Source organism: Corvus kubaryi, unplaced genomic scaffold (genome assembly GCF_017639235.1).
Source record: "Corvus kubaryi isolate FWS band 111438036 unplaced genomic scaffold, C.kubaryi_AGA036_p1.0 37386, whole genome shotgun sequence".
Lineage (NCBI taxonomy): Eukaryota > Metazoa > Chordata > Aves > Passeriformes > Corvidae > Corvus > Corvus kubaryi.
The window spans coordinates 1,116,676-1,143,169 of record NW_024581128.1 but is presented as its reverse complement, the minus strand read 5'-3'; the positions used below and the strand labels follow the sequence as shown (position 1 = coordinate 1,143,169).

The 26,494-nt window shown below is 40.3% G+C and overlaps 1 protein-coding gene across 13 annotated transcripts in view; it reads right to left on the bottom strand.

Annotated features, from left to right (window-relative positions):
• EHBP1 (EH domain binding protein 1) overlaps positions 1–26,494 on the bottom strand; it is a 212,526-nt gene that overhangs the window by 118,245 nt on the left and 67,787 nt on the right. For 10 of the 13 annotated variants that reach the window (XM_042036615.1, XM_042036602.1, XM_042036604.1 and 7 more), the window contains exons 6-9: positions 15,571–15,752; positions 12,897–13,036; positions 6,890–6,994; positions 6,065–6,187 (exon numbers count right to left, since the gene is read on the bottom strand). In XM_042036615.1, the coding sequence (XP_041892549.1) occupies positions 6,065–6,187; positions 6,890–6,994; positions 12,897–13,036; positions 15,571–15,752 (550 nt within the window). The remainder of the gene's footprint in view (positions 1–6,064; positions 6,188–6,889; positions 6,995–12,896; positions 13,037–15,570; positions 15,753–26,494) is intronic. The other 3 variants (XM_042036607.1, XM_042036608.1, XM_042036614.1) reach the window with 1 other exon arrangement.

The window sequence follows — 26,494 nt, the reverse complement described above, 5'->3', positions numbered from 1 at the left end:
GCTGAGCTGACTCCTTTACACTCAAAGCTTACAGGCATATGTCCAAACTGTTTTTAAAGTCAGGGGAATCAAATCCCACCCTTACTGTATCTACAGTATATACTGGACATACCATGCCTTGAAGGTCATGGTAGTCAGAATACTACTCAAATATTACCCACACATTTAGTGATTTGATGAACTAGACCAAGCAGAAGTGCTTTGGAGATGTGTCCTTAGAAGACAGCTCCATACAAAAAGCAAAAATAACCTAATGAAATACAGGAAAAAAAGGACCAATATCTTGTTCAAATAGCATTGCTTATTGACAAAGCTTTAACCAAACTTTTCACTACTTTAAACTTTGCTCAGATATTAGAATATTTTATCAAGAGAGTGGACAACTACAAATAGCTGCTTCTGCAACTCCATATGATGGATCACTGCACCTGCACATGAATCTGTTGATAAACACACATTATCACACCTGAGGGAAACTTTCTGATAACACAAGAAGGAAAGTCAGGAATACATCCTGCAGTTAAAAACATTCAGGGAAACAACCCCTTAAAACTATAGTGTAAGCTTTTATTTTTATTTGCTTTAAAGTGTCTCCTGGAAACAATGAATTAAATGCTTGTTTAGATCTGATAAATTTTAAGGGGCAATGCAAATGGTTTTTGCAATTCTTTCTATTTCAACACTGGATCAAAGTGCTGTAACCCTAACTATGACAAAATTCTTTCTCTTTTTCATTGGCTCAACAGTAACTACATGTTTGGCCCCACACACACAGTGTTTCATATCAGTGCTTAGACACCTCTGGATTGTTACTAACTAAAATATTTCACAAAATCCTACACACAGGCTGAAATTAAAAAGGCATCTAAAAATGTCATTTTCAAGACACTTTTATAGGCAGAATTTTGTAGAGAGAGAACCCACTTAACCTGGCTACTCATTCGCTCTACTCTTGCCCTCCAGGATACTATTTTCCTCCCCCTTCTGCTTCCTTCAGTGTCCCTGCAGGGAGGGAGGGTTCCCACAAGGGTCCCCACCTGAAACCAAACAGGTGTCTCCCATGGGATCTCTGAAACCCTTTAGAACTAGCTTTGTGTCAGATGTTGGTCATCACAAGCATCTCTATAACCAATTAAGTTGTTATGACAATGACTCAACAGCACTGCTCTTAAAGCCACACCCACTGTCACCTGTCACTTTCCTGTAACAGACTCATTTTCTCAAAGAGCTAATGATGCTGAGAAGTGCACTTTGGCAGGCCAAACATACAACAGCTTAGAAGGGGTCAATTTCCCTCTCGAAGCTGCTGTTACATTCAGAAGGCAACAGATTCCCCTGTTCATCATTCATCATAGCTCCACATAGGACTTCGGTCTCTACATTGATAGAAATTTAAAAAAAAAAAAGAAAAAGATGTTTGCAGTTTGGCACTTCAAGGGTCAAACACAAAATAATTTTGCATGATTAAGTAATAAAGCCACAGGGGTAGGAGTGACAACAAGAGAGGTAGAAGTATTACTACAGCAGAAGTACCAGCTGCTCTTGTGCCAGATTCTGGAAACATTACCTGCCCTAAATCCACTGAGAAACCCTGTTTGTGATAATAATCATTCTGGCACTACCTATCTGCACAATCAGCCAGAGCATCTCCAGAAATCACCCTGCCCTTCAACCCACTTGCCTTTTGTAACACAAACATATTGTGACACATCCCTTAAAACCAAACAAAACCTCCACCAAAACATCGCACATACCACTTTCCCCTTGGCAGAGGATGAAAGAACGAGCCACATGTAAGAGATACTCAGTTACGCCACAGGCTGCCTGACTGGCAGGCAGGCACACGGGCACGACGGGACGCGAGCACCCAACAAACAGCACGGAGTAAAAATGGAACTGCCCAGTGCTTCTAGAAAGAGTAATGACTGGCATCCCCACGTACCAGCGGTGATTTTCTGATCCTTTTATTCATACACTCACAACACACTGCTTTTCATGAAGAAATAGAAGGGGCAAAGTCACCATTTTCCTCTCAATTAGTTCCTGTGCTGCTCTGTGTGTAGGACTATCCTGGAACGATTTGGGGTTAGGTGCTGCATTGTAACACTGTTTTCATTTTCAGTGTAAAACATGCTGCAGGGAGCTCAGAAGTCCACACGCAAGGTAATGAAATACACTGCTGAAGTAAATGGTGTTCAAAATGACAGGGGGTGCCAGCAAAGAGTTACCTTCATGTCTTATGTGTGTTGTATACATCATATGCAACTTAAAAATTTGTATTCCTCACCTAATCAAAAAAATATCTGGAGTGATGAAAGTGTGTTGTGATTTTTCTACTTTCATTTGTTGTACATGTTGACTTCCCCAAATAAGTATTTCACACAGAAATTAACTGATTTTATAATTCTGTTGCACTGTGACTAAAAATCCAAAAGGCAGTCCTCATTTGATCATGTAAAGGTTGTCTAGCATAAAGTTGTAGCGATATACTGTTCAAAGAGATTATTTTTTATTTCCCCAGATTTCTAATGTCTAGCTGACCTCGTAGATACAGAGGGAGTAAGCCTCAATTTGACATGTCAACCAAGAAACACACCTGAAGATCTTTTTGAGGTGAGTTGTTCATATGCACATTCACTCCGCTGTGCATGTAAGATCATTGACACTGAGGACTTTTTAAATCCCAGCAGCATCCAGAGCCAGCTCGCTGCTGACCCTCTGCCATGCACCACACCTACAGCGTGCACACGGATGCTGGAAGCACTCGTGACTTTAGTTTCTCTCCACCCCACATTCCCAGGGTTAAGCGATTATGGGATTAGGAAGATAGAGGGAAAGTAGCTGGTTTGTGAACAGGCACAAGAAATATCTATCTAGGAAACAAGTATCTATCTACTGGCAAGTAATCCTCCTTTCTCTTTGAGTGACTGTCAATACATACATATTCATACTCTGGGTGACTCTGAGCACACACAGGCTTGATAGGAATATCCTCTGAATACCTCTGCCAAATGGCACATCATGCCTCCTCACATCTGATGGCAGAGTACTCAGGAAAAGGAGGCTCCAGCTGGCTGCTCTGCACGTCTTGGGGAAATTAAGTAACAAATTCTATAGAAGACTCTGAACTTTCGCAAAGTCTAAGTTCCAGATTATGCCTTGTCCAGATAAAAAGATAAAGAGACTAACATGTAAGTGAACAGAAAAATACTTCATCCCTGCACACATAAAAAGTTAATCTCTTGATTTAAGCAGATCACAAGACAAGTGGAACAGGTAATGTGACTCTTTAAGCCTGTAGGAGAAAGCCTGCCTTAAACTCCTGAACCTCTGTCATGCTCTTGAGCTTCTGGGGTGGCCACCAAAAAGCTTACATTCACATCAGGATGCAAAAGCAAACAAGCAGGCACAGTCTCAAAGAGCTTCCTAGAAAGAGATGGCAGTAATAAAAGTTCCACTGAGGTCTCAGAATAGAAGAACTATGAGTAAACAACAGGACATAAACAGGGCAGCCTTCAGCAGTTGGGCAACAGGATGAGAACAGCTACAATATTGCGTAGCTTCAAAATGCATTTCAAAACAAAGGGAAATCTCCCCAAAATGGTAAGATCTAGGTGCTCCCCATGTAGAGACACGGATCCAATTAGCCATAGAAATACACAGCAGACTACTGCTGTTCCTGAAGACCAAAACCATCTTCTCTAATTTGTCTCAGCACCATTTTTTCTCCCCCTCAACTTTCTGTGGAAGAAGAGGACTGGAGGAAAGGCACATGTCAAGAAGGCCAAGCAAGGTAATGAGAACATAACCAGTTCCCATTACAGGGACAAGACAGGTCTGGAGTGGAAGAGTCAGAGCTTCTCAGAGGTGTCTAAGTAAAAAGAAGAATCCCTCAGGAGCCACTCAACATAACATAAAAGCTTTAAAAATGCCACACCAGATGTCCCACTCTTTGTCTGATAGCCTGGAACTCCTCAGATCTTTCAACCTGGTTTAGTGCTCCAGGAAGACACTGTCACATGAACCTTACGGAAGGTCCATCCCACCCAGATAAAAAACACCTTATGACACCATAGGAAGAATCCAGTGACACCCTGTTTATCCCAATCACTGTCCTGTTATGCTATGTTGACTGCTGCATGACAGTGACTGTGCGTGGGAGGAATACTTGGTATTCACACACCCAACAACTCAGCATTGCTGCCCACAGCTGTAGATGGGACCCAAGAGTCTGATCACAGAGACTGTCCCAGGTACACAGAACAGACCCAGAGAAATGGAAAAGTGCCCACAACTATGACTGAAGATGACAGTAAAGGCAGATGTCACCAAAAGAACCAGAATCAACTGAAAAAAACCATGCCCCTGATACTCTGAGAGCGTTTTAGGAACACAAGCAGGCTGATGTCTTTCTTGGATGCTCATAGTGAACTTGCCATGAGGTATCAAGCTACTCCAGTATTAAGAAACAACACCAGCTGTTTCTGCCTGTTCCCAAGACAAGAAAGAGTGCCTGTATTTTGTGGCCATAACACCCACTGCTTTCTTCCAGAATGGGTTCTCTCTGGAAAGGAAAGAAAAGCTGGGTTTGGAAGAAGCAGTTTAGGTAGGATGGGACTTGTACAGCTTTCTCCATGGAGACGGGAGCTCTACTTTCTAGAGCAGAGAAGGAAGAAAGGAATATAGGCTGAGTATCTTAAAGCAAGTTATTTATGGACTACCAGAGAGATTTACATTCCCACTTATTCTGCTTCCCTCCATGATCCTAAGGGAATTTACTGTCAAGGAACAGACAGGAAACAAAGCCAAAGATTAGGACACCAGAACCTAATCCATATATATTGGTATCTACAAAGCTGAAACAACTCACTTCTGCAACTGTAGAAAAACCTGACAACTTTATAGGAGGGAGGTGCCCAGGATAGTGGCTTTATGGCTTCAGTTGCCAAATACAGAATATAGTGCAATGTCCCTGTTTCAGAAATACAAGCTGTGAGCCACACCACAGCCAAAGTATGACAGGACTTGATCCCCACCCGCATCATACTCTATTGATTCCAAAGGCAGAAACACCGTATTGTGAGTAAACATTCAGCTTGTCCAAAGAGAGTGAGTGACCACAGGAGGAAACTGCAGCTTGGAAATCCATTCTCTTTGACCTGGCCTTAGAAATCCCCTAGCTGCACCCTGGGCTGCTCCTGCTCAGCGTGGTTCTTCTCCATTGCCATTACAGAGTGACTTGGTGTTTTCTGTAGGAAGAAAAGTCCTGGAGCTTTGAACAGAAAAGGTTAAGTACAGCTTCAAACTTGGGAATTAACTATGAATTGGCTTTTTGAGCAGCTGCAACCTAAAAGTGATACATCCGGCAGATGAGAGCCTGCATATCTGGGCATGAAGTTGAAGACAGCAGAGATGTTTGCTGTCCTGATGCTCCTTTCTGGCCTTACGGCCGAAATCTTATCAGATTAAAAATTTACAGGGGTTGTACATCTCACCCAAATGGAACAAGAATGGGCATGTCAGTCTGGAAAGGGGATTAACACCTAGCATGTGGTGCAAGGCACGGTGCCAGAAGGCTTAACTGAGGAAGCCATAAAAGCAAAAAAGAAGGAAGAATAAAAGAGAGAAAATTAAATTGTAATAATGAAGATTAGTCCTAACCAAGAATAGCTGTGATGCAGTTAAGATTGCAGTGAAGGAAATTATGATATAAACCATCACCCACGTGGAACAGGGTTGTTTGACAGTATGTGTTGCTCATTCATTCTGCATGAGGTGAGTACTAGTAACACCTGATAGGTCTAAAAGTCTCTGCTTCAACCAGTAGCCCCCAGCGGCAAATATACAGAATGTGTCTCAACACAAAGGATGTGACTCAAAGGATAAATCAATTTTCTAGTGGCAACTGGATCACTGCTATTGCTACCTCAGTGCTGCATGAAATAATCCTATTTAATCAAAATAAAATTTTTAATTTGTAGCCCTACAGAAATAAAAATCTATAAGAATATATTTCACTAAGCATTTGCAATTAGCAATGAATTAGGTAAAACAAACTCATTACCTTCTACATCGGGGTCTCCAAATGGATTTAATTCTGCTGCGTCAGGATCACCAAAAGGGTTCGTGCTAGAGTTGGCCAGGTCTTGCTCCCCTTCATCCAGAAAATTAAGCTTATTGATAAGCTCTACAAACAAATTGGAATATTGTTTTAAAATAGATACAAACTGTTCATCCAACATACCTGAAGCTCAAAAAGCCCCGTGTCAACAGTCCCTCGAAACACTGCACCAGGATATGACACGAACTGCACGACTAAGTTAACACAGTCCAGTAAGTACATCAACAAAGGGGAAAAAAAAAGTGAAATGAATGAAACTTCTATTTGCTGATCAGAACATTATGTAACAGAAATGGCTACTAAGAAAGCCTTCTCTTTTCTTCATTAAATAAATGTTGCAGAACATCTAACAAGCTAGATACAGTGATTTTGGTTGTTCACCTACATGTTAACTATCGGTAGGAAATTTTAATTTTTGGATGTAACGTGCGCATAAAAGCAGAGAGGGGACATTTTGTCACTTTAGAAAGGTCAAGTATTACTGACTACACAACTAATGTTTTAAGCTTAGGGTCTGATGGTTTCTTTTTCTTTTTTTTTTAATTTTTTTTCTTTCTTGTTCATTATCAGATGACAATGGAGCTGTAGCAGAGACAGGCTCTTTCTCTATCATGTTGTTACCTGTTGGATGCACTACAAATTACTGAGAGTCATGCTGGGTGGAAGCACAGAGATAAAACTGACAGCTGAATACAGGCAGGAGTCAAAAGGTAATGGGTCACAGTAAATACAATCAGAAACAGAAAGAAAGGATGAAAGCTCATAGACCTTCAGAGGAACTGGCTGATTTAGCTGAAGGCATATTTGCTCGCTTTATGCAGTCATCTTGATCTTCATCTAAGCTGCTCAGGGCATTCAACTGGTTTACAATTTCTGTAAATAGAAGCCAGTCAAGACAAACGTAAGGCAAGGGCATTTAATGAAACAGAAGTGGAACGAACACTGTTACCAGAAAGAGAGAGCGAGGGAGAAGAGGGTAAAAGAATAGATTTAGAACGAGTCCTTACAATTATATAACTACAGCAAAGTACCTGTGTAGGTGCTTCAGTGATAATTTAACATGAAACCCAGTTAACAAGACATAAGCAAAACCTAGCCAGATTAATGGTGTCAGCAACAGCAGTTAGTTTTATGAGGACGAGTATGCACATCAGTTGAAAATTTAGCCAGATGTACTAGATATAATTTAAAGACTTTTCCGGCTCATGAAGGAAACCTGAATAGTAAAACATTGTCAATCAACACAAAAACAGCCCCAGAACAATTTATCTCCCTCCCAAATCCTCAAGGCTACAGAAAACTAATCTATACAACATGCATTTTTTGTATTTATTTCTATACGCACTCTGATTATTTAACATTTACAATTAGTCACCATTCTATTCTGATCTATGACAAGCTGAATTCACCTAAACAGTTCTAACATACATGATCACTATTGTTCCAAGAGAATGCAAACTGAATGTATATATCACGTGAATTTTCACTGTCACGTTATGTAAGTAACACCTTGCTGTTTGTTAAAAACCTATTTCCCCTTCTGTCCATAGTGGAGAGCTCTGAATTGCCATGAACTAGTAATTTTTAAAATGTGTTAATGTTTAATTCTAGTCAAGATGGGGATGCCTCCATAATTCTGGAAGGAAAGAAAGAAAAAACAACTAGGTCTTAGTGGCTTCTGGCCCAAGGGGGAAAATTCCTCTCTGCTCCCCCCTTAACACAGTCCCATCCACAGCATCTGACAAATGGACCTTCTGTAGTAATGGGGATTGAGCCTGGGGCATCTCTAGAGACCTCAGTGTAAGTTTCTGTGGAGAGGGAACAGCTTTCCTCATCCTTTCAGATGACAAAAAGGCGAGAGAAACGTGTGCAGGAGAGATGATCCTGCTTGTTGAATATCACTGCCCCACCAACAGCCTTTTTCATCACCTGTCTTTTCCCAATGAAATAAATGGAAGATGTCTTCTGGTGTTACCAGTGAAGTTAAAGCTTCATGTCAGTCATTCCTGTATTTCCTTTAAACTTCAATTTCTTGAAGTACACGAGAAGTTACCTCTCAGTAACACTTTTAGTTTACTGCTGTTTTGAACTTGACTTTTTCTCATCCGGCTTTTGTTTGGGAAAGCAAAAGTTTGTCTTTATTCAATGAACTAGTTTTAGGGAGTAAGATATCAAACTGAGGTAAAAATTGAGTAGCATGCTGTCTCAGTTCATGTTGGTGCTCATGGCCACCCAGAACTTCCTAGTCAGGGTGGCTTTTTCATGCTTTTTCATAGCTGACACCACTCCTAATTTCATGCCTTCACAGACAGCACAAAGAACCTGAAGCCCAAAGCAGACCAGAACCTGATAGTATTTCTGTCATATGGATAAAAACTTCTGCGCCAAATTTAAACTGCTTTGCAAAGACATGCCAATCTGCAAATTACCAGGTAAAATGACCTACTCTGCCAATATCTACTGGGCATTCTAAATGCTGACAGTGACAAACCCCCAGCAGAATTCCTCTGTAATGCATCTCCCAACTGATCTGACCTTAAAGCAGAAATCTACTTACATGGGATTATACTTGTATCTGTCTACAGAGAGTTAACGTAACCATCCTCAATTCCTTACTTTTAGCTCCAACAAATAAGACTATTATCCTAAAAAATAACACCAAAACTGCCCCAAAATTTAGCTTTCTCAGTGTAAAACCATACATACACCTCACAAATCTGCATAATATAATACTATCTTCTGGGAGTTTTTAAGACTCAAGATAGACAATGGAACATATCTTCCTGTACTCAAATAAAACAGAGCTGACCTCAAAACAGCAATACTAATGAATTAGTAGTTTAAAACAGGCTCAGATGCTGACATGATTTACAATTTATTATGTCAGCATGTGAAAAAAACCCCCAAAACAATTACAATCCAGTTTTTATTGTCAGAAAATAACAAATTAAGTTCAGAGCTTTAAAAAGAGGGAGTTCTTTGATGTGGTCTGAATCACCTGGTCCTATCTGCCAACCTAAACACCCATATGCACTACAATGTTTCTCATTACAATATTAAATGGTTTATGTCATATTTTGGAGTATGGAAATGGTAGGTTGGAGATTTATATCCTATATTATCTTTTATAAATCTCATTATCTACAAACACACATTAGCTTGCTCTACAAGTATGTCACATAAATCACTGGTTTGGGTTTTGGCATTTTTTTCATTCTTCTCTCTTTCCCTCTTCTTTTTTTTCCAAGCAGCTTGGTGATCCTGACAAAAAAAGAGTAAATCTACCAGGTTTTCAGGAGAGGTATGGTTTTGCAAATTGCAAAAAAAGAGTTACACATATTGTTATCCAGAAGCCTGCTCTTGAAACATGCTGGGATTCAGACTCCTGCAATAGGTAGCACATGGGCACGTTGCTGATTCCATGTGGTGCCCCAGGACAGCCACTGTGCTCCTGGGCAGATGGAGCAGGAGGCAGCTATTAACTTCAGCATGAGGCTCTAAGTAGCAATTAAAACATTAAGAGAAACAACATATTCATTACTGCCCTGTTTGTGAGTTATGAGGCATATTTTCTTCAAGTACATTTGGGATACCTTGTGTTCCACTGAAGACTAAGGACAGGATAATGCTGGGAGGTTTAAATCCATGTATGTTGACAGTGTAGAAACAAAATATTTGAAACTTAATTCATGGCCACAAACAATTTTCAGCTTCACACAGAACAGTCGGGGGAGATACACATGAAAAATTTTACACATGAAAAATTTCAGCAAGAAATACTGGGAAGGAAGAGGGAGAAAGCCTGAGATGGAGGGACACTTCTTTAAGTGAAAGCAGTGCTTGGAATGGAAAACATCTTTCAGTCTGGTCAGTTGTATGGCAACAGTTCCATGTTGACCACCTCAAATTCCACAGTGCTTTTGAGGTCAGTCAGTATTGCACCACCTATTTCATAGCTGAAGAAACAGAGGCACAGATACCTACTCAAAGTTAGGCAACACATCAAGGAAGAGAAGCAGCATTTCCTAACTCACCTGCACCATCTAGAGCCCCACACAGCAGACCTCCCTTGTTCTCCCAGCAGTGGATATATATGTTAATCTAGGAAACGGTAACTTTGGCCACAATGAAAAAACCCCCACAAACAAAACCAACAAAAATTGTTGTACACTGCAAAAAGGAACAGTGTCTGATAAAAGACTTGCAGCACTTCTTGCAGCTGTGCCTCGGGAATGATAACTTTTCAGTCATCAACTCATCCCTTCCTTCTGTGAGAAAACCTTGAGTCAAAGGTAGGAGAACAATCCCTCCCTCTTTGCTCCTTGCACTTTACTTTTTCCAATCCCAATTACAAACATTAACAGTGCAATGCTCCCATCGTTCCAGTGAGGTGTTACAGGCAGCATCCCCATTTTACAGTTGGGAAAACAGGCGCACCAAGGTGAGGGATTTGCCACGGGGCGCTCTGACTCAGTGAAGCATTCCAGCTCCTCAGCTGCCAACACCCAGCACAGCACAAGAGAAAATGTTGGTAGCAACAAGCTTTCAAAAGGGTTATATAACTTCCTCAATTAACTTTATGGTATTCTGTGAACACTGTTTTTGAAAGCATTCTTCACTACAGCAGTTTTGTTACATTTCCATCTTTATACATTTTTTCCTGTTTTTCTACAATGATTCCTACCTCTTTCTCCCTTGGTTCCTCAGCTCTTCTCCTAGCTTTCCCCATTCATTATATTTATTACAGTAGTCACTGCAACTGCCAATGAAATCAATCTTGAACACATGTTGAAATAGATACTTTAGATCTTATTTATTAATGTTTACTTACTGCCCTATGTTTTATGTTCTCCCATTTGCTTGGGAAATTGCATGCACTCATTCCATCCCTCTCCTTCTCAAAGGTGGGAAAAGCTGGCCAGGCCCAAAAAGCAACTCAGCTGTTGTAGCCAACATAAGAAGAAAAAGGCCAAGGCTGACTTTCCCCACGTCATGATTCATCTACAAAAAGACCAACCCAACCTTCCCATCTTGTATCGTTAGCAAACAGTATCAGAGCCGGCTGAGCAATGCACAGAAATTGTGTATTCCAGAAGCATTTATTACTTCTGTCTTTCAAGGAGGTATTCTTAGCTTTGAACAGATAATTTTGGCCTTTGCAATAGCAGATGGAAAAGCTGAAATGACTCTAAAACACCATGAGCAAGGATCCAGTGTTGCATATCAGCCAGCTCACCCTTCCCATCTATCTCCAGGGATGTTCACTCCATACCCAAAGGATAGTAGACTGCCTAGTCTAACCTACATCAGATTTTTGCTTGTTTAGGAATCATTTATACCCTTCTTGAATGATGCAAAATCAATAGAGTTGAGAAGCAAGATCTGATGCTTTTCAACTGCTGCCCTTCTGCAGATGGGTTTTCTGTAGTCCTCAACGCAGTACCTGGCAGATCTTAATAAAAACCTTGTGCACCGGCGTTTCTATAGACTGTACATTACCTCTCCTTAATTTGGCCTTCTCTGTGATTATTCAATGGCCTGGTGAACATGTCAGGTTTTGTTTGATGTTGTGATCTGATTTATTCTGGTTACACTGGGAAAGAAGTTGACCTTGCAGAATGATTTCAGTGTGACCAGACTGGTATATCTCTGCTCCCTGACCAAGAATACATTATCTTGGTTCCTCAGATATTTCATTCCAGACTTTCCAATACACTCTGTGCCAGACACAAACAGCATAAGTAGAGATTTGGCCAGGGTAAAAAATGTTTAATTGAATATGTAAAACATACAGAAACATATTTGCATCCTTTCACAACACTAAATGTAACTAAGTAATAACTCCTTCAGGCTGAACCTTTTGATTGCAACGAAAGCTCAAAAAGAAGTGATGAAAGTAATGTTTCATAACACCGAACCAATGTTCCTCTGAATTTTCAAGAACAGATTTGACAATTCACTTCTCCGCTTGGGATGCTCTTCCCCCACTTTGGAGAAGGATCCTTTTATTTCAGACATTTTAAAAGAGCACTGGAAGTTATGAAGTCTGGCACCAGAAGTTAATTTTCTCTTCCTGATTCTTTACACAAAAAGTTCCTACAGAACTCATCTGGAGCAGTATTACATACTGATCTCCACCAACAATTTAACATCATCTCATCCTGATCTGACTTGCCTCGATTAGTTCAGCTATCCTGGACACACTAAGCATTTTTATCAGCAATTCAAATGTGGTTACACTATCTCACTTCAAACAACCTCACTATCAAATTCATTAAAGTCCTTTAACAGCCTCCTGATTTCTTTTCCATGAGACACCCCCACCCAAAAGGCAGCAATATGCTGCCTGGAATTGCCATGTTATTGAGCAGAACCTCAGCATCTGTCCACAGCACAACTCATTTCGCAGTTATTCTCACAAACTGTCTTCATTATTTCACCTGACCCTCTCCTCTTGTCTCCTGGCTCACTGACCCTTTCCCTCCACTTTTTCTGCTCCTCTGTTCACACTGGTTCTTTGCTTCCCTAAAATGCTACCTACTTAGTGCATTCTCTCCTAAAAACAGGACACACAGACACAAATCAACACTCTTGAATTCACAAATATTAAACTTTGTTGAGTTATGAATGGGTTCCTCTTCAATCGAGCTATCCTAAATATTGTTTTGGTTGTTAGGATTTTTTTTAAGTGAAATAAAAATACAGCATAAGGATAAAAACCATGGGACAATTAGCAAAGGACACTCTATTTCACCATGCTCGTGGCAAAACCAACCTGTAATTTTTGCAGCCTTTTCCTCTTGATTCACTCTGTTTTCTTCATCTTCTTCATTGTCTTCCTCAAAATCATCTAGGTTACCAATATCAGCTTGTTTCATACTCATCAAACTAGCCAGGCTTTGCATGTCTTCATCCCTAAATAACAAACATCATATCAGGCATTAAAATGCAGCTTGTTAATTCCACATCTGATATTACTGCATTCTTAAAAATTCTTTAAATATTTTGCTGTTTTCTTCAGGGAGGTCTACGAGCTCAGATCTGATCTTGAATATAGTGAAAGAACAAAATGAATACACTCATAAATATGTATCAATTTCTGAAGGGAAAGTTTTCAATTAACAAAATTGTAAAGGGTAAAAAAATACTGCTTTGCATCAAGAGTTAACTTAATGATTGCTTCCAAAAATTTTAAACCAGCCCAGAAAGGCTGCTAAATGCTTGCTTGGTCTGCTTTGGTTAAAGTGAAAATGCTTGGCCAGACCTACTGCCCACATGCTGCATGCAATACCTATCACTACATTCATTTATAACTCCTGATGCCGTTACAGAAATTAAAATCCCTCTACTAAATATCTGAAATCATTAACAAGATAAAAAAAAGGTTAGTAAGGCACTGTCTGTTTACACATACTGGAAACCAATGCTTTCACAAAGAGCAGCTTTATTCAGATCCCTTGTTCAGGGCACTATGAAAGGCCTGTCAATAACTTACAATCTACCTGACTTACAGGTCTTCAGTCTGACACCTATCAATTTCAACGGGAAGAAGGTACATGCAAACCTAAATTGATCAGGTTTTATGAATTACGGCCTAAAACAGCATAATACAGCTATTTACTGTATAGTTCATGGATGCTGGTTGTTCCAAAAAAGTTAAATAGCTTATCTGCTACTGACTTTTTCCATTCTCATTTTCAGCTGCATTTTAACCGTGTTAAATCACAGCAAAATACTTCAAAATATCATTCTTATATGGTATGCCAAGATGTGGTTCACAACAGGTTAATCAGAGAGGGGAAACAGTAATAGTAATTAATAGTAATGAATGCATCTGTAGCTTTCAAAGCATGCAGACAAAAGACTTTTTTGTGTCAAAATGTTTTAACATGGCAGCCTGGAAAGCTGTTCATGCAACATTTTTTGGGCACTTGTATTGCAGTGGGCATTGTCTACAAATGCATTCAGAATACTGAAAGCTAGAAGTAAACTGTTAGTCTTTAGGAGAGAAAAAGATTTAAGCAGAGGTAGAAGAACCATTACAGCAGTAGTTTCCCCATCTACCTCTTTTTGTTCTGCCATTCTCACATTGCCATATTCTAGAGACAGAAAGGAAAACCAAAAATACCCTCTGTCTTGGGGTGACTTTATGATGTTGTATCCCATATCACTGTTCTATGCCCAGAAATTAATTCTGTGCCTTTCTATGCCTTTAAACTGAGCCTGAGAGGGGGGAGAGGAAAAAAACCGAGCAAACTCTTCAAAGCAGTTTTGCAGTTTGGTTTTCATATTTCGAGGACACAGAGAGATACAGACTCCTCTTGCTTCTAACAGCAGTGGCAGGAGAGGAAGGAAACACTCAGCTTGCTTTCTTTACAGCCAGCTTTCAGCTCCTTTTCCTCCGGAGAGTTGAACTTTGTTTTCCTGGGACTCTGATTTTTCCCTTCTTCCCCGCTGGACAGTTTCAACATCAGAATACATCGGGAGGACTTTGTGCCGAGGCCTTGGCCCTGGATGTGGGCCCACCACCCCATCCCAGCTCCAAGGAGGGAGAGAGAAAGACTACGGAAGGACTCTGAAATTTTCCCAGGTTTTCTCTCAGCAGAGCAAGAGGTTTTATTATTTAGCATTATTATCCTTTTCCTGTGTGTTTGTTAAATAAATAGTTTTTTTCTCTTTCACTTTCCTTCGAGGAAAATTTATTTTTTCCCAAACCTGGTGGGGGAGGGGTGGTTGTAACCTGCCTTCTCTCAGAGGATATATTTCCAAATTTGCCCAAACCGGCACACCCTCGCTGAAACCAGGACTGTGACAAACAATCCATTCTCCAGCCACATGAATATCCAACATCTGGAATCTGACAGAAATTGCATGAGAGGTTACAGCATCTGCAAAAATAATCGGTATCCTCTGCCCTCCAAAGGCCACTGAAATAAGGGACAGAACCGAGTGAGTAAAGGGAGTGGGAACCAGTGCCCAAGAGAACTCCTTCCACAGGATGTTCTTGTGCTCAACCCAAAATCTTAACTCTGACTCCACCCTCCCTCACCTTCCAACTGCCTTTGTCCTTACTGCATTCTTTGTGAAGTATCAGTGGGCTCCCTTGAAGTCTGCCAAGGTTATTGTTGGATGAACACACACATGCACATAAAACATACACTCCTGTTGATTTCAGACCTGTAGATACTTTTAAGCTGTTGTTACTTAAAATGTCTGTAAGAGTAGAGCACAAGCCATTTGTCTCTGAAGAGCACAAGGCTGAAATCAGAGCAAGAAACAACTTCTACTCAGTTAAGAAACCAAGTATGGCAGGAATGATAGGTATGCTGAAGGATACTCTCAAATTCCACCATTCTATACAGAAAGAGCTCTTTATCCAAAGGATTCTTTGAAAAGCAACACAAAGCAGGCTATCTGGTTTAAAAAAAACCCAACAAACAACAACTTACGTGGCTTTTCCTTCCCTCAGGAAAATACAAGATAAGGAGAACTGTAGTGTGGCAGATACCACTTTCTTAGACAAAGGCTTGAATTTTAACCTGACATCTGTCTGTGTAGGCATGGGGCTGGCATATTGCTTCATGTTGATGCTGCTGGTGGCAAGCGCTTTTCTACGTCCAGAAGGAGATTCCTGAAAGCAAAGGAAAAACAAAGCTAATGTAAAAGGCGCTGTTACACTAAAACCTGCAAGTGCACAAAACAAAAAATGCACTTATTAAATCTGTAGGGGGGGTTGGGGTTTGTGTTTTTTCAAAAAATTACTATGGCCCTGTCGATCTACAAAAAACCATTTCTTAAACTACGTCAGTCACTAATGGTGGTGGAGCTTTGAACACCTTCTTAGTGCAATAGAAAAAAAAAAAGGTTGGCCATTGTGATTAGTGGTGTTCCATACAAGATCTAGGATGTCTTTAAAGGCTTGAGCTTGAAGCAGATCCCCAGCACACATCCAGTTAAATTGCTGGGAAAATATTTCCATTTCTTTTCACAGCAAACTGGACTCGCTCTGTCCAAACTTGGATAGTTCTGGGCTAGAAATTCCAACCTACAGAAGACATGGGTTTCAACCATGCATGTATTTTTTTACATAATGGTTTGAGATCATCTAGTTTGTGTTCCACACTCAAATATAATACCTGAATATTTTTCACAGCAGTGGTTCTTCTCATTAGTGTTGTACGTGCACTATCAAGAGTGACAGGTTTCCGAAATGGAAGTTGACAATACTTCCAAAAATACTGATAAAAATTTTGCAAGGAAAAAATAAAGAGCAAAATACAGAAAGACAAAAGCCAACATTTTATTTGAAAAGCCTAAGTTGTATTTCAATACAGAAGTGTTGCTCATGGTTTAACAATTCAGACTAATTAATCTAGAATGCATCTAAGAATCTACTCTCTTGTTCCATCTAATCTCAGCATCAATAGGAAAGGAATGATTATACGTAATAAAGCTCCTGTAACAAAAAAAAAATAAAACAAAAAAGCCCTGCTATTAATTCTTCTGAAAAATGTTCTCACAATAAGACTACATTTTACTGCAGTTGACAATTTGTGTTGAATAAAGAATACTAATTCAATCAAAACATTCAAGCATCCTTTTTCAAAGTACTTGACATTTCTGCCCAGTAGAATAAGTCAGAATGTAATATGTCATCCCCAAAGAATACCTTGTTTAAAAAACTAGCCTTATCTGACAGATTATGCACAGCAATATTATACAGAACTATTAGTGCATGTAGATACCTTATGAATGAATTTCAAAAATGCATCAAACACTTAAGAAGGATTTAGGCCCTCTCAGAAGAAATACTTAAGAATATGCAAATACTCTCAGCTGAATCAAGTTGAACAGATGCGACTCTCACAAACAATAGGAGTGCTCTTTCCCTGGCTGCAGTTGTCAATCAAAGAGCAAGATTAAGGTCCAAGGTTCTGACAATGTGTAAAATGGGAAGTACGATCTGGGAGTTTGCATTATTACACAGATATGAACAAAAATAATCTGTCATGATACCATACCTTTAGAATAACTAACATTACAACTCATTATACCAAATGCAAGGTTTACTGCAGCACCTGTTCAGGCATTTACACCCAACAGGATCTTAGACAACTCATCTTGGAAGATTTTGAATAGTTGATGTTGACAGTAAGATGTTGATCTTCGCAAGATCAACAGATCTTAGACAGAACAAATAATGAATGTGGGTATTTGCTTGCAGCCCTCCCGATGAATCACTGATGAGCCACACCATGCCTGTATTCTGATGTGCTCCTCTCAGTCTATGAAAACCACTTCTCAGCAGCTGTGAATTTCCCCAATTCAACAAAGACCTGGATTTATTTCCTTGTGTAGCTACAAATGCCTTCTCAGTGCTGGCTCACCTGTTACATGCACCCAATGCCATGAGAGCAACACACAGACCTCCCACAAGGTCCCTTGGGGGGAATCATCATAGGGAACACCAAGATGCTTCAGTGACTCCAAAAAATAGGGGTACTCGGGCTACTTTCTCTTGTTACAAACACACCATCTTCTCTGGCATGTCAGATGCATATCTTTATCAAGGTAATTTTACTAAAAAAGTCAAAGCAAACAAGATAAGCCAACCCAATTTCCAATTCAATGATGGTTCTGAAGTGAAGAGAAAGAACACAAGATTGAACTTGCAAGCATGCAGAAGGTGGACACATATCAAGGCAGAAGAATTTTGAAATGATGTGAAATTACATTTTCACTTAGTATCTACTTATTGTACAAATTATCATCTTGTCATTTGCACCTTCAGATTATCTGAATCAGAGAATGAATAAGAGACATGAATAAGGAAGAGACAAAGTTCTCCCAGTGAAGATGATCATCAGCAATTCCTAATGAAATCTTCTGGGGTTAGCTGATGTAGATGAAAAGGGAGACAAGAATGCAGGCAGCTGTGTGCCAGGACAAAGGGAAAAAGCCAGCCATGAGCAAGAAGATTTTCCTATCACTGCATATCCTGATGTGCTCTGAAGAACAAGATACACTTGGCAATCGAGTTCAGTGTTCCTAAGAAATGAATAAATCTCATAACATTTTTGTGGGTCAAAGACAAAAGTTTACTTTCCAGGTTCCAGTTGCCTACAAAAATCTGAATTTGTAAGTTTATCATACAAAAAAAACCCAACTAAAATCCCAAAACCCAAACAAAAATAGACAGTGCCTGATCTTTCAAGTCTTATTTGGCTTCACATGCAAGATTAAGTATACCCTCCTGTCCTCCCAGAAAGGGAAGTGTTGCAATGTTTCCTCCTCTTAAGCTTTACAGGTTTGGCCTTACATGGTTTTAGCTATGTAAGCAGAGGGGGAAAAACTTTTTGCACCTTAAAAGAATATTCTCAAAGTGCTTAGGTCCATGACTGATTTTACAACAGATTGTATCTTCTACTCTGACACACAGACAACTTCTAAAAATTGTCCTTGGATGCCAGAACACGATAATAACCACTTCCTACAAATACTGTAGCGTTTTTTAGCAGAGAGAAAATAATCCAAGAATGGAGTAGACAGCAAACCTACAAGCAGAGTAGACAGAACCAGGTGAGCAGTAGGCTGGAATGAGTTATTCCAAAGAGAAGCACACTTTGGTAGGATACTGAATAAATAACATCCATTTAACAGTAAAAGTCTGATCTGATGTTACTTGTGTCTCATATGAGCATGTGAATTTTTGTGGAAAGTCAAGCAGGAATCCCAATGCAAATGTTTTAATTGCTCAACTTTTCTGCTTTTGCCCATATAATCAAGGTTTAAAATGTGTAAGGCTCTGTTATGACTCCAGGTGTTTAACATACATGTGACTGCCAGGGTTGCCACATCCTGTTTTGTGAAAGGGTGGCATGAAAAGTCAATTTTGAAGTTACAAGAGAGAAACAATCCAATCAATAATAAAGAGAGGTGACAAAATACAACACTCAACAGTGAAGATGGAGCACATTCTGTAGGAAAACAGTAATTTGGAAACCCTTTACTTTTAAGAAAGGCAATGTATTATGCAAATAAAATCAGCTATGATATCTGAATTGCAGAAAGACAGAAGGTAACATACAATGCCAGTAAAATACAAGTACTTCTATGTTACCTTCCAGCTCAAACATCCTACTGAGACTGAGAAAGGGCACTGCTGGACTCTTAAGAGAACACATGGAGCACTGGTTAACAACCATTTTCTGTTGTTTCATGTTTATTACTGTATAGTTCTAGTAAGTGAAGCAGCACACTGGAAAAAAAAGTGCCATTCTCCTAGAAATCATTAATAAATGATTAAAAATATAACTATTTGGTATGTTAGCAGAAACTACAGCAGCCTGTCTTCTAGCATAACAGAATAATGGCTGTGCTGGGTCAACTAAAGGCTCTGAGAAACCTGTACATTATTCTAAAAGTACTTTGTTTGCAAGACTGATCATTATAGTTCACTTAAGAAGAGTAAAACCTGCACATAAACACACAGCAATACTTCTCCATTATTCTCACCTATGGAGGGGAATTTCTGCTTTTGTATTCTACACTTTTCCCTCACAAGCAGTTTCACTCCCCTTGGCAGTCTCCTCCTCCTACTCCCTACAGTCCCTGAAATGCCTCAAACATACACCATTATTCTGGGTGAAATAACCCTATGTGGGCAGTATATCAAGTTGTATCAGCTGTTCCCAGCTGGCAAAGCAGCAGGATGAAGCATGTGGCTGGCTCTGCACTGAGCCCACTGAGTAGCTGATACTTGTGCATCCTGGTACTTTAGGAAAAATTTGAGCAAATTATTAAAAATCTGGAATAAGAAGAGCTTGAAGCTAGCAAAACAAAAATTAATACAGAAAACTGAAAGATTTCCTAATACCCTGGAGTACTTTGATTTCTGATTCAGACAAAGAAATATGTGGAGCAAGCAATACCCAGTTGTGTTCCTTTTTTGTACAGAAGAACATTAGTAATAATGAACTCAGGTAGTTCCCAACTTCTAAGGACACTGTTTGTGTTTGCACAGACTTTAAAAACACTGTCACCTCAGATACCAACAGAAGTGCAATTCACTGGTGCCATCAAAAAGACAAATTCCAGTCAATCTGAAGCCACAGGAATCACAAGCTGCGAGTGCAGGGCCAGGCTCAGACAAGCTCTCCCCTTGCACTCGGCTCTGCCAAAGCCTGGGGACCTACAGCACACGCACAGACACAGGCTGCAAACAGGGTTTCAAAAAGCTGTGGATGGTTTTTCAAAGAGCAGTCCCCAACACTATCCCTCCCCAGGCATTTTAAGTTACTTCCACAAACCCTGAAATGGCCATCATATTACAAAGTTTGGGGCCAGAGAAGGAAAAATTAACACTGGCAAAACTGCAGTCAGTTCAAATGAAGCCAGTGAAGCTGTATTTACTGTCCCAGATACAGGGCCAGACCCACTTATCACACAAATTCCTTTGCAGTAATGCAACCATGCATTATTCCCTGCCACACCATTCCTGACTCTCAGCAGTATCAGGCATGCCAAAACTTACTACACAGGAAGTGCCACCCTTCTATAAATATCTGCCTGGCATAAAGGATTCCCACAGCCCGATCTCCTTCTACAACAAGAAAATTGTGGAGCAATGCTGTGTACCACGGGCCTTGTCTAGGAATCATCCCCATCTTTCCCTACTAAAGTGGTCCTTTCACAGAAAACAGGACTAAAGTACTCTTAAGGAGCTAAGAGCAGAGAGCTTGGCCCACAGCTGCAAAAGAAACAGCTCATTTTTACTTGGAAGATGATGATCACAGATGACAGACACGTCACACTATTTATTAAACAGTGCCCAACTCTGTTCCAAAGGAAGCAAGCCAAAAGATTAACACCTTCCCACGAAAGGTCTGAACTCAGATTCTTAATTTATAGGAGAGACAAATAACGCTGTAATGTGAATTTTATGTGGTCCTCTTTCCTTAAAAATGTATTTTTAATGACCTTGTATCCTGTACTTATCAACTGACTGGCACGTCTTCTTCACGATTAATATAAGAGGTGCAAATAAGTAAGAAACAGCTTTGTATTTCCTGTTAAACTGCCTCCCAGCTTCTAGAGTTACAAAGAATCAAAATATTGGCTGGGTTTTGTTCATGGTGTATATTCCTGTGGGTTATTTGGGCTGGGGAAAGAGTCCCCCCAGAGAAATCAGCAGGATATGTTTTACCTCTGCACACCTGAACTCAGCTTGCCTACGCAGAGCTGTGACCCTGCTGCGCTGTCTGTAACCCCCGAGGCTCCAGTGCCCTCCTTTCCACACACACATATTGAGAAATAACAGGACAACATTTCCATTCAGCAGAAACCAGATCAAAAAGTAGTGAAGTTCTTAATTATTTAGATAGTAAATGGTACCTCTTTAACAGAAATATATTAAGTAATTAATAATCACTGTACAAACGTTAACCAAAAAAGACCTAACTGGGGAAGACAGCAAGTTTCCTTACTGGATATTATTTTGTCAAAAGGAACAATCATTTTTATTGTCTTTATCACAAACAAGGAAAATGTACAGCATAATATTTTTAGGGGCTGCTTTTTCATCTTTTACAAAAGCAAATGCTAAAAAGCCCCCAAAGATAGGCAGATTTTAAGGAGGAGCAAACTTTGGCAGAAAATAATTGACAAAGCAATTTGTCTAGCCCTAAAAACTCATTGAGAGAAACAATGGGTTTCCCTCTCCTTTGGCTTCAGAATTAAAGGAGACTGTTTTGGAGGAAAGCTGTCCCCTGACACAAAGCCCACTGCCCCTGCAGGCCCCACCCAGCTCCAGAGAGGAGCTGGAAGGTTCTCCCTCTCCCGGCGTGGGATGCCAGCCCTGCGCCTGAGCCGCACGCACCATCTTGCTCAGATGAAAAGATCACTGCTTCACCAGCAGAGCAAAATGGATCACTACAGAATTTAATTTGGGAGAGTATACAGCAATTAAATGCTAAAATAGACAAGCTACAGGGAGCTCTCTCAACTGGAGAGAGTAAATTAGAAACTATGTCAGTTAAAATAATTTAGACAGGCGGATGGGAGATTTGGAGGACCGAATGAAGGCAGCACAATCTCTGCTGAAAACTTGTTTAAAAGCAAACAGTGGTTCGAGGTATCCAGAACATTATTAAGAATTATGATGCATTTGAATGGAGAATTTAATGTTTAAAAAATTCTGCACATACCAGAAAGATTGGAGCCCGTAAACATGAGGGCTCAGAATGAAACGAAACATTTTTAAACGCTGAAACAGCTACCCTTAATTATAGAAATAGATATTTGTTATCCTCATAAAGTGACCTTTGTCCTTGTCAGAAGGAAAGCCCTTGTACCAAACTATTTATCATACTGGTCATATCTTAAGTTTAAGCTCAAAGGCTCCTTCAAAAACACCAACATGATGGTTTTAACAGCACATCTACATTGATGAATCATTATATTGGAAGCACCACGCATTGTTTCTTACGTAGCACAAGCAGAGACAATAATTTCAGTAAGCAAAGAGAAAACACTATATGCTACTTCAGCTTCTGTTTTCTTACAGCCCCATGAGATTTCACTGGCACCCCGAGAGACTGAGGCATGTAGTGAAAGGTTCTTTCTGACCAAAATCATATCCGTGGGTGTGCTCAACTGACCTGCTGTAGGTAACAACAAACCATTCATCTCCACAGGCTAATCCTCTGCATTCACAGACTCTGGAAATCTCCAGTGATTAACATCAGACAGGAAGTTTAGAAAGAGAAACAATACCTAATAAATTGAGGCAATTCATCTACACCATGCACAGTAACACCAAAATTCACAGGTTCTGTTTTTCTAGCAAAAAATACTATGAAGCTTCTTAGACACCTACAGGACAGATGGCAAAATAGGTGCACAATCAAAATTTTAGTTGAGCAATTTATTAATAGACCATATGTATGAGACAGGTATCCCCTTCTAAAGTGGGCTTGCTGCTTACAAAGGATAACAGAGAAAAAAATTACAGGTGAGCTGGGTAATTTTAGCAAGTAGCAGATAACTATTGAACTCTGAAATATTGAAGCTTGCATAGGATGTGGATAACTGCTTTATGTGTCTATTCATAACATCCTCAATTGCTTTTTCCCTTAGACTGGTTAGTAAAGCAGGAACAATTCCTGAACAGTCTCCCACAGAAGGATACAGGAGATTGATAACTGATCTGAGAAACATTCACTTTAGCATTTGTAGCTTTTTTGCTCTTTCAGATCACTTCCTCTAGAGATGCTGAGCAAGTTTCTCTTCTTCTATACTGACAGGTTTAAATTTACCCTTAGATGCCTTTCATCAGCTAAACTCAGACTGTCATTGCACTCGATGCAAGCATTACCGTATCTTTGCAAAGTACATGAATTTTTACTTGTGTTTGCAGAGTTACAGCTTGTGCTGTACTGCTCAGGAGCCCTGGAATACTTGACTATCCAGTTTCCCTTAGCAGCTACAAAATGCTATCCTTTCCTGCAAAGTCTAGATCCCAGCATGACGAGCTCTCTAATGCCCTAATGGTTCTGCTTCCCTTTCATGGCCATTCACTCTCTCCTGTTAGGATCACTCCACATTAAGAACTGTCTGTTCCTTTCCTTTCCCCAAATGCTACAGCAGCCAGGGATGTGCCCATCTTCCCCAGGTCTGCTAAGGTACAGGCTACAGCTGTGTGCAAGCCTGTGTGAACTACTACATAGTAATCATTAGCAAGCAAAAGCCATCGAGACGAAATAATTTTTATATTACAAAAGCTATAAGAGTAATTCCTACTGTAAATGCCTGCACGGTTTTATTTTGCCATGGATGTGGGCCACAAGCTCGTGAAAATTCAACTGAAGTTGGCAGAGAAACTTATTATCACCAACTGGCTGTTTAAATCCTCAAACCTTTCCTCTCCAAGGAGCAGATTTAAGGAAGTCTAGGCTTGAGCTGCTGCTGACACGTGGCAGGTGAGGCTGTTGGGAAAAGCACTGCATGCAGGGCTGGCAGTTTGGCAAAACACAAGAGTGCCTCATTTCCTGGGAGCTGAGCACATCCCTCACAGTGTGCCCTCTGCCTCCGGGAGCAGCTCCCATGCTCTGCCTCAGCTGAGGCACTTCCAGACAGCATTCCCCCGGGCTGGGTTCATGTTCCTCCCCGCTTTTGAAGGGTTGTTGTATAACTGTATAGTATTTCTGTGGAGTTAGCTTCAGTACAAAGCAGAAATACAGATAATTTACCTAATACTAGAGAAGGAGAAACAGCAGATGATAAAGTTAGCTCCTAAACTTTTCACAGACTCTGGAGTAAGAAACACACTTATTTTGTGTGACCTCCTCTTTCCAGGGGGAGGACAGGGGAGCTGACTTGATAACCATGACTCTATTTACTGCTTAGCAGCTCATAACTCCACATTTGTTCATGTATTGACTAAAAGGACTCACAGGTTGTTCTCTGGTTTTTGTTTTAAAATAATAGGCAATACCTGTTACAAAATTTACTTTTAAGCTCACCTACCAATGCCTGGCACTTCAGCTCTACTTTGCCTGACACGAAGCCTCCATTGTTAAGATTCACTCCTCGGCTGTGTGTAGAGGTCTCCCATGAATGGTGCTGCTGCACCTTCAAATAACTACACAAGAGAGATGTCCAGCTAGTGTCCCCTAACAGAAGTCAGTCTTTAAAGGAGAAATAATTTTTTTTTAAAAGGGTAAACTAGTTAGCTATTTATTGTTGGTTTCTGATGTGAAAAGCTCTTCTGTTGATTACAGCTTCTTTTCTCTTTCCGTTCCAGTCTCTAAATTGCCTTACTCTGTCTTGATGTCACTTCAAAACAAATATCCAGAATCCTTAATGTTTAAAAGGTGGGCTTGAAATAATACTTCACCCTCAGGAGTCAATATTTAATGTGAATTCAATATAATGTTAAGAACAGTTACTGAAAGATCTAAAGTTCTGTACCTCAGGCCGTGCCCATCTGCAAACCTTGTCATGAGGAAAAAAATACCACGCAGGAAGGCATATGTGATACAGACCCCAGAATTAACTCTAGATTATTTAAACAAACTTGCTAACATAAGCACATTATTCAGCTACTTTGTAATCTCCAACAAGGAAGCAAGTTTGAGGTAAAACTCCTTGAAGAAGAAACAAGGTGAAAAGATCAACTGCTCCAACAACCTTACATACTTTCATTCATCTTTCCACAGAAAGACTTGGTTATTTAGCATAGATAAAACCTGTTAAAATGGGATTTGAAAAATACCAGTGTGTCATCAACCAGTTGTTATCGTCTGAGGACAACTTCCCCAGAGTGAATGCACAACGTTAAATGACAAAGTTTGCAAGGCTTACGACAGAGAAAAACTTGCAAGAGTGTCAATGGAAGATGTTAGGACTCTCACATTGTATTTTTTCCGTACTGGAAGTTGAACCTTAACTGCAAAAGCCCAGAGCAAATGGCTGAATGGTCCGTAATGCCTGATGGCTGTGTGCTGAGCAGTGATGCTCACACCACAAACATTCTCCTGGGCAGAACCAGAGACTCCAGGTCAAATTACTGATCACTTTGGGAATATCTTACAGTTAGGCTAAAAGGCCACTTCAAGAAAGACAGCACAGTGTTATTCAGAGTGAACATGTCAGCAATATTACTGCAACATGAATGTATCTCCATTAATAAATTCATGACTGTGCTTGTTTTATTGTCTTGCATCTTGCTCACAGCTTCACAGCATGCACCAAAATACATAACAACAACAGGATACAACACAATTGGAAAAGCGCCTCAAAAAATTGCTGGACCTGCTGTTGTTCTTCTGTCTCCCTGTATCTCCCACTGCCACCAAGGGGAAACACTGCAAAGCCACCACTGCCCTCAGCTCTGTGGCTGTGATCCTCATCACAACAACCACTCTGGAATGTCCCCATTCCAACAGACATTCTCCTGCCTGTGCCACTTTATTACTATTTCTATTATCCAAACCTGCAGCTCACTATCAGGGGCAAAACCTCGGTGATACAGCTTTAATATGCAAGTCTCCTCCCAGCTGTTATGTCAGAGCAGTGTGGCTGGCAGGGGATGGTTCCCAAGTGTAGCATGCCACTCTGCAGAGTTCAGCAGGGAGAAAAAAACCAGGATCTGTGGATCTCACCAGTGTCATCCTGCTGATGGGTGGGTTGAGTCTGACGTAGGCAGGAAGAAGCAGGGTGCAAAGGGTGGGAATAGAACCAGGGCAAAAGGGAGTCAGCTGAAAATTCACATCTGTGTGAAGCTGGAATAGGGACGTGCTCACACATGTCAGACATGTCAGCTGTCACACCCTGCGCACACACAGCAGTGGGAATAGTGTGTGGTGCAGGTGC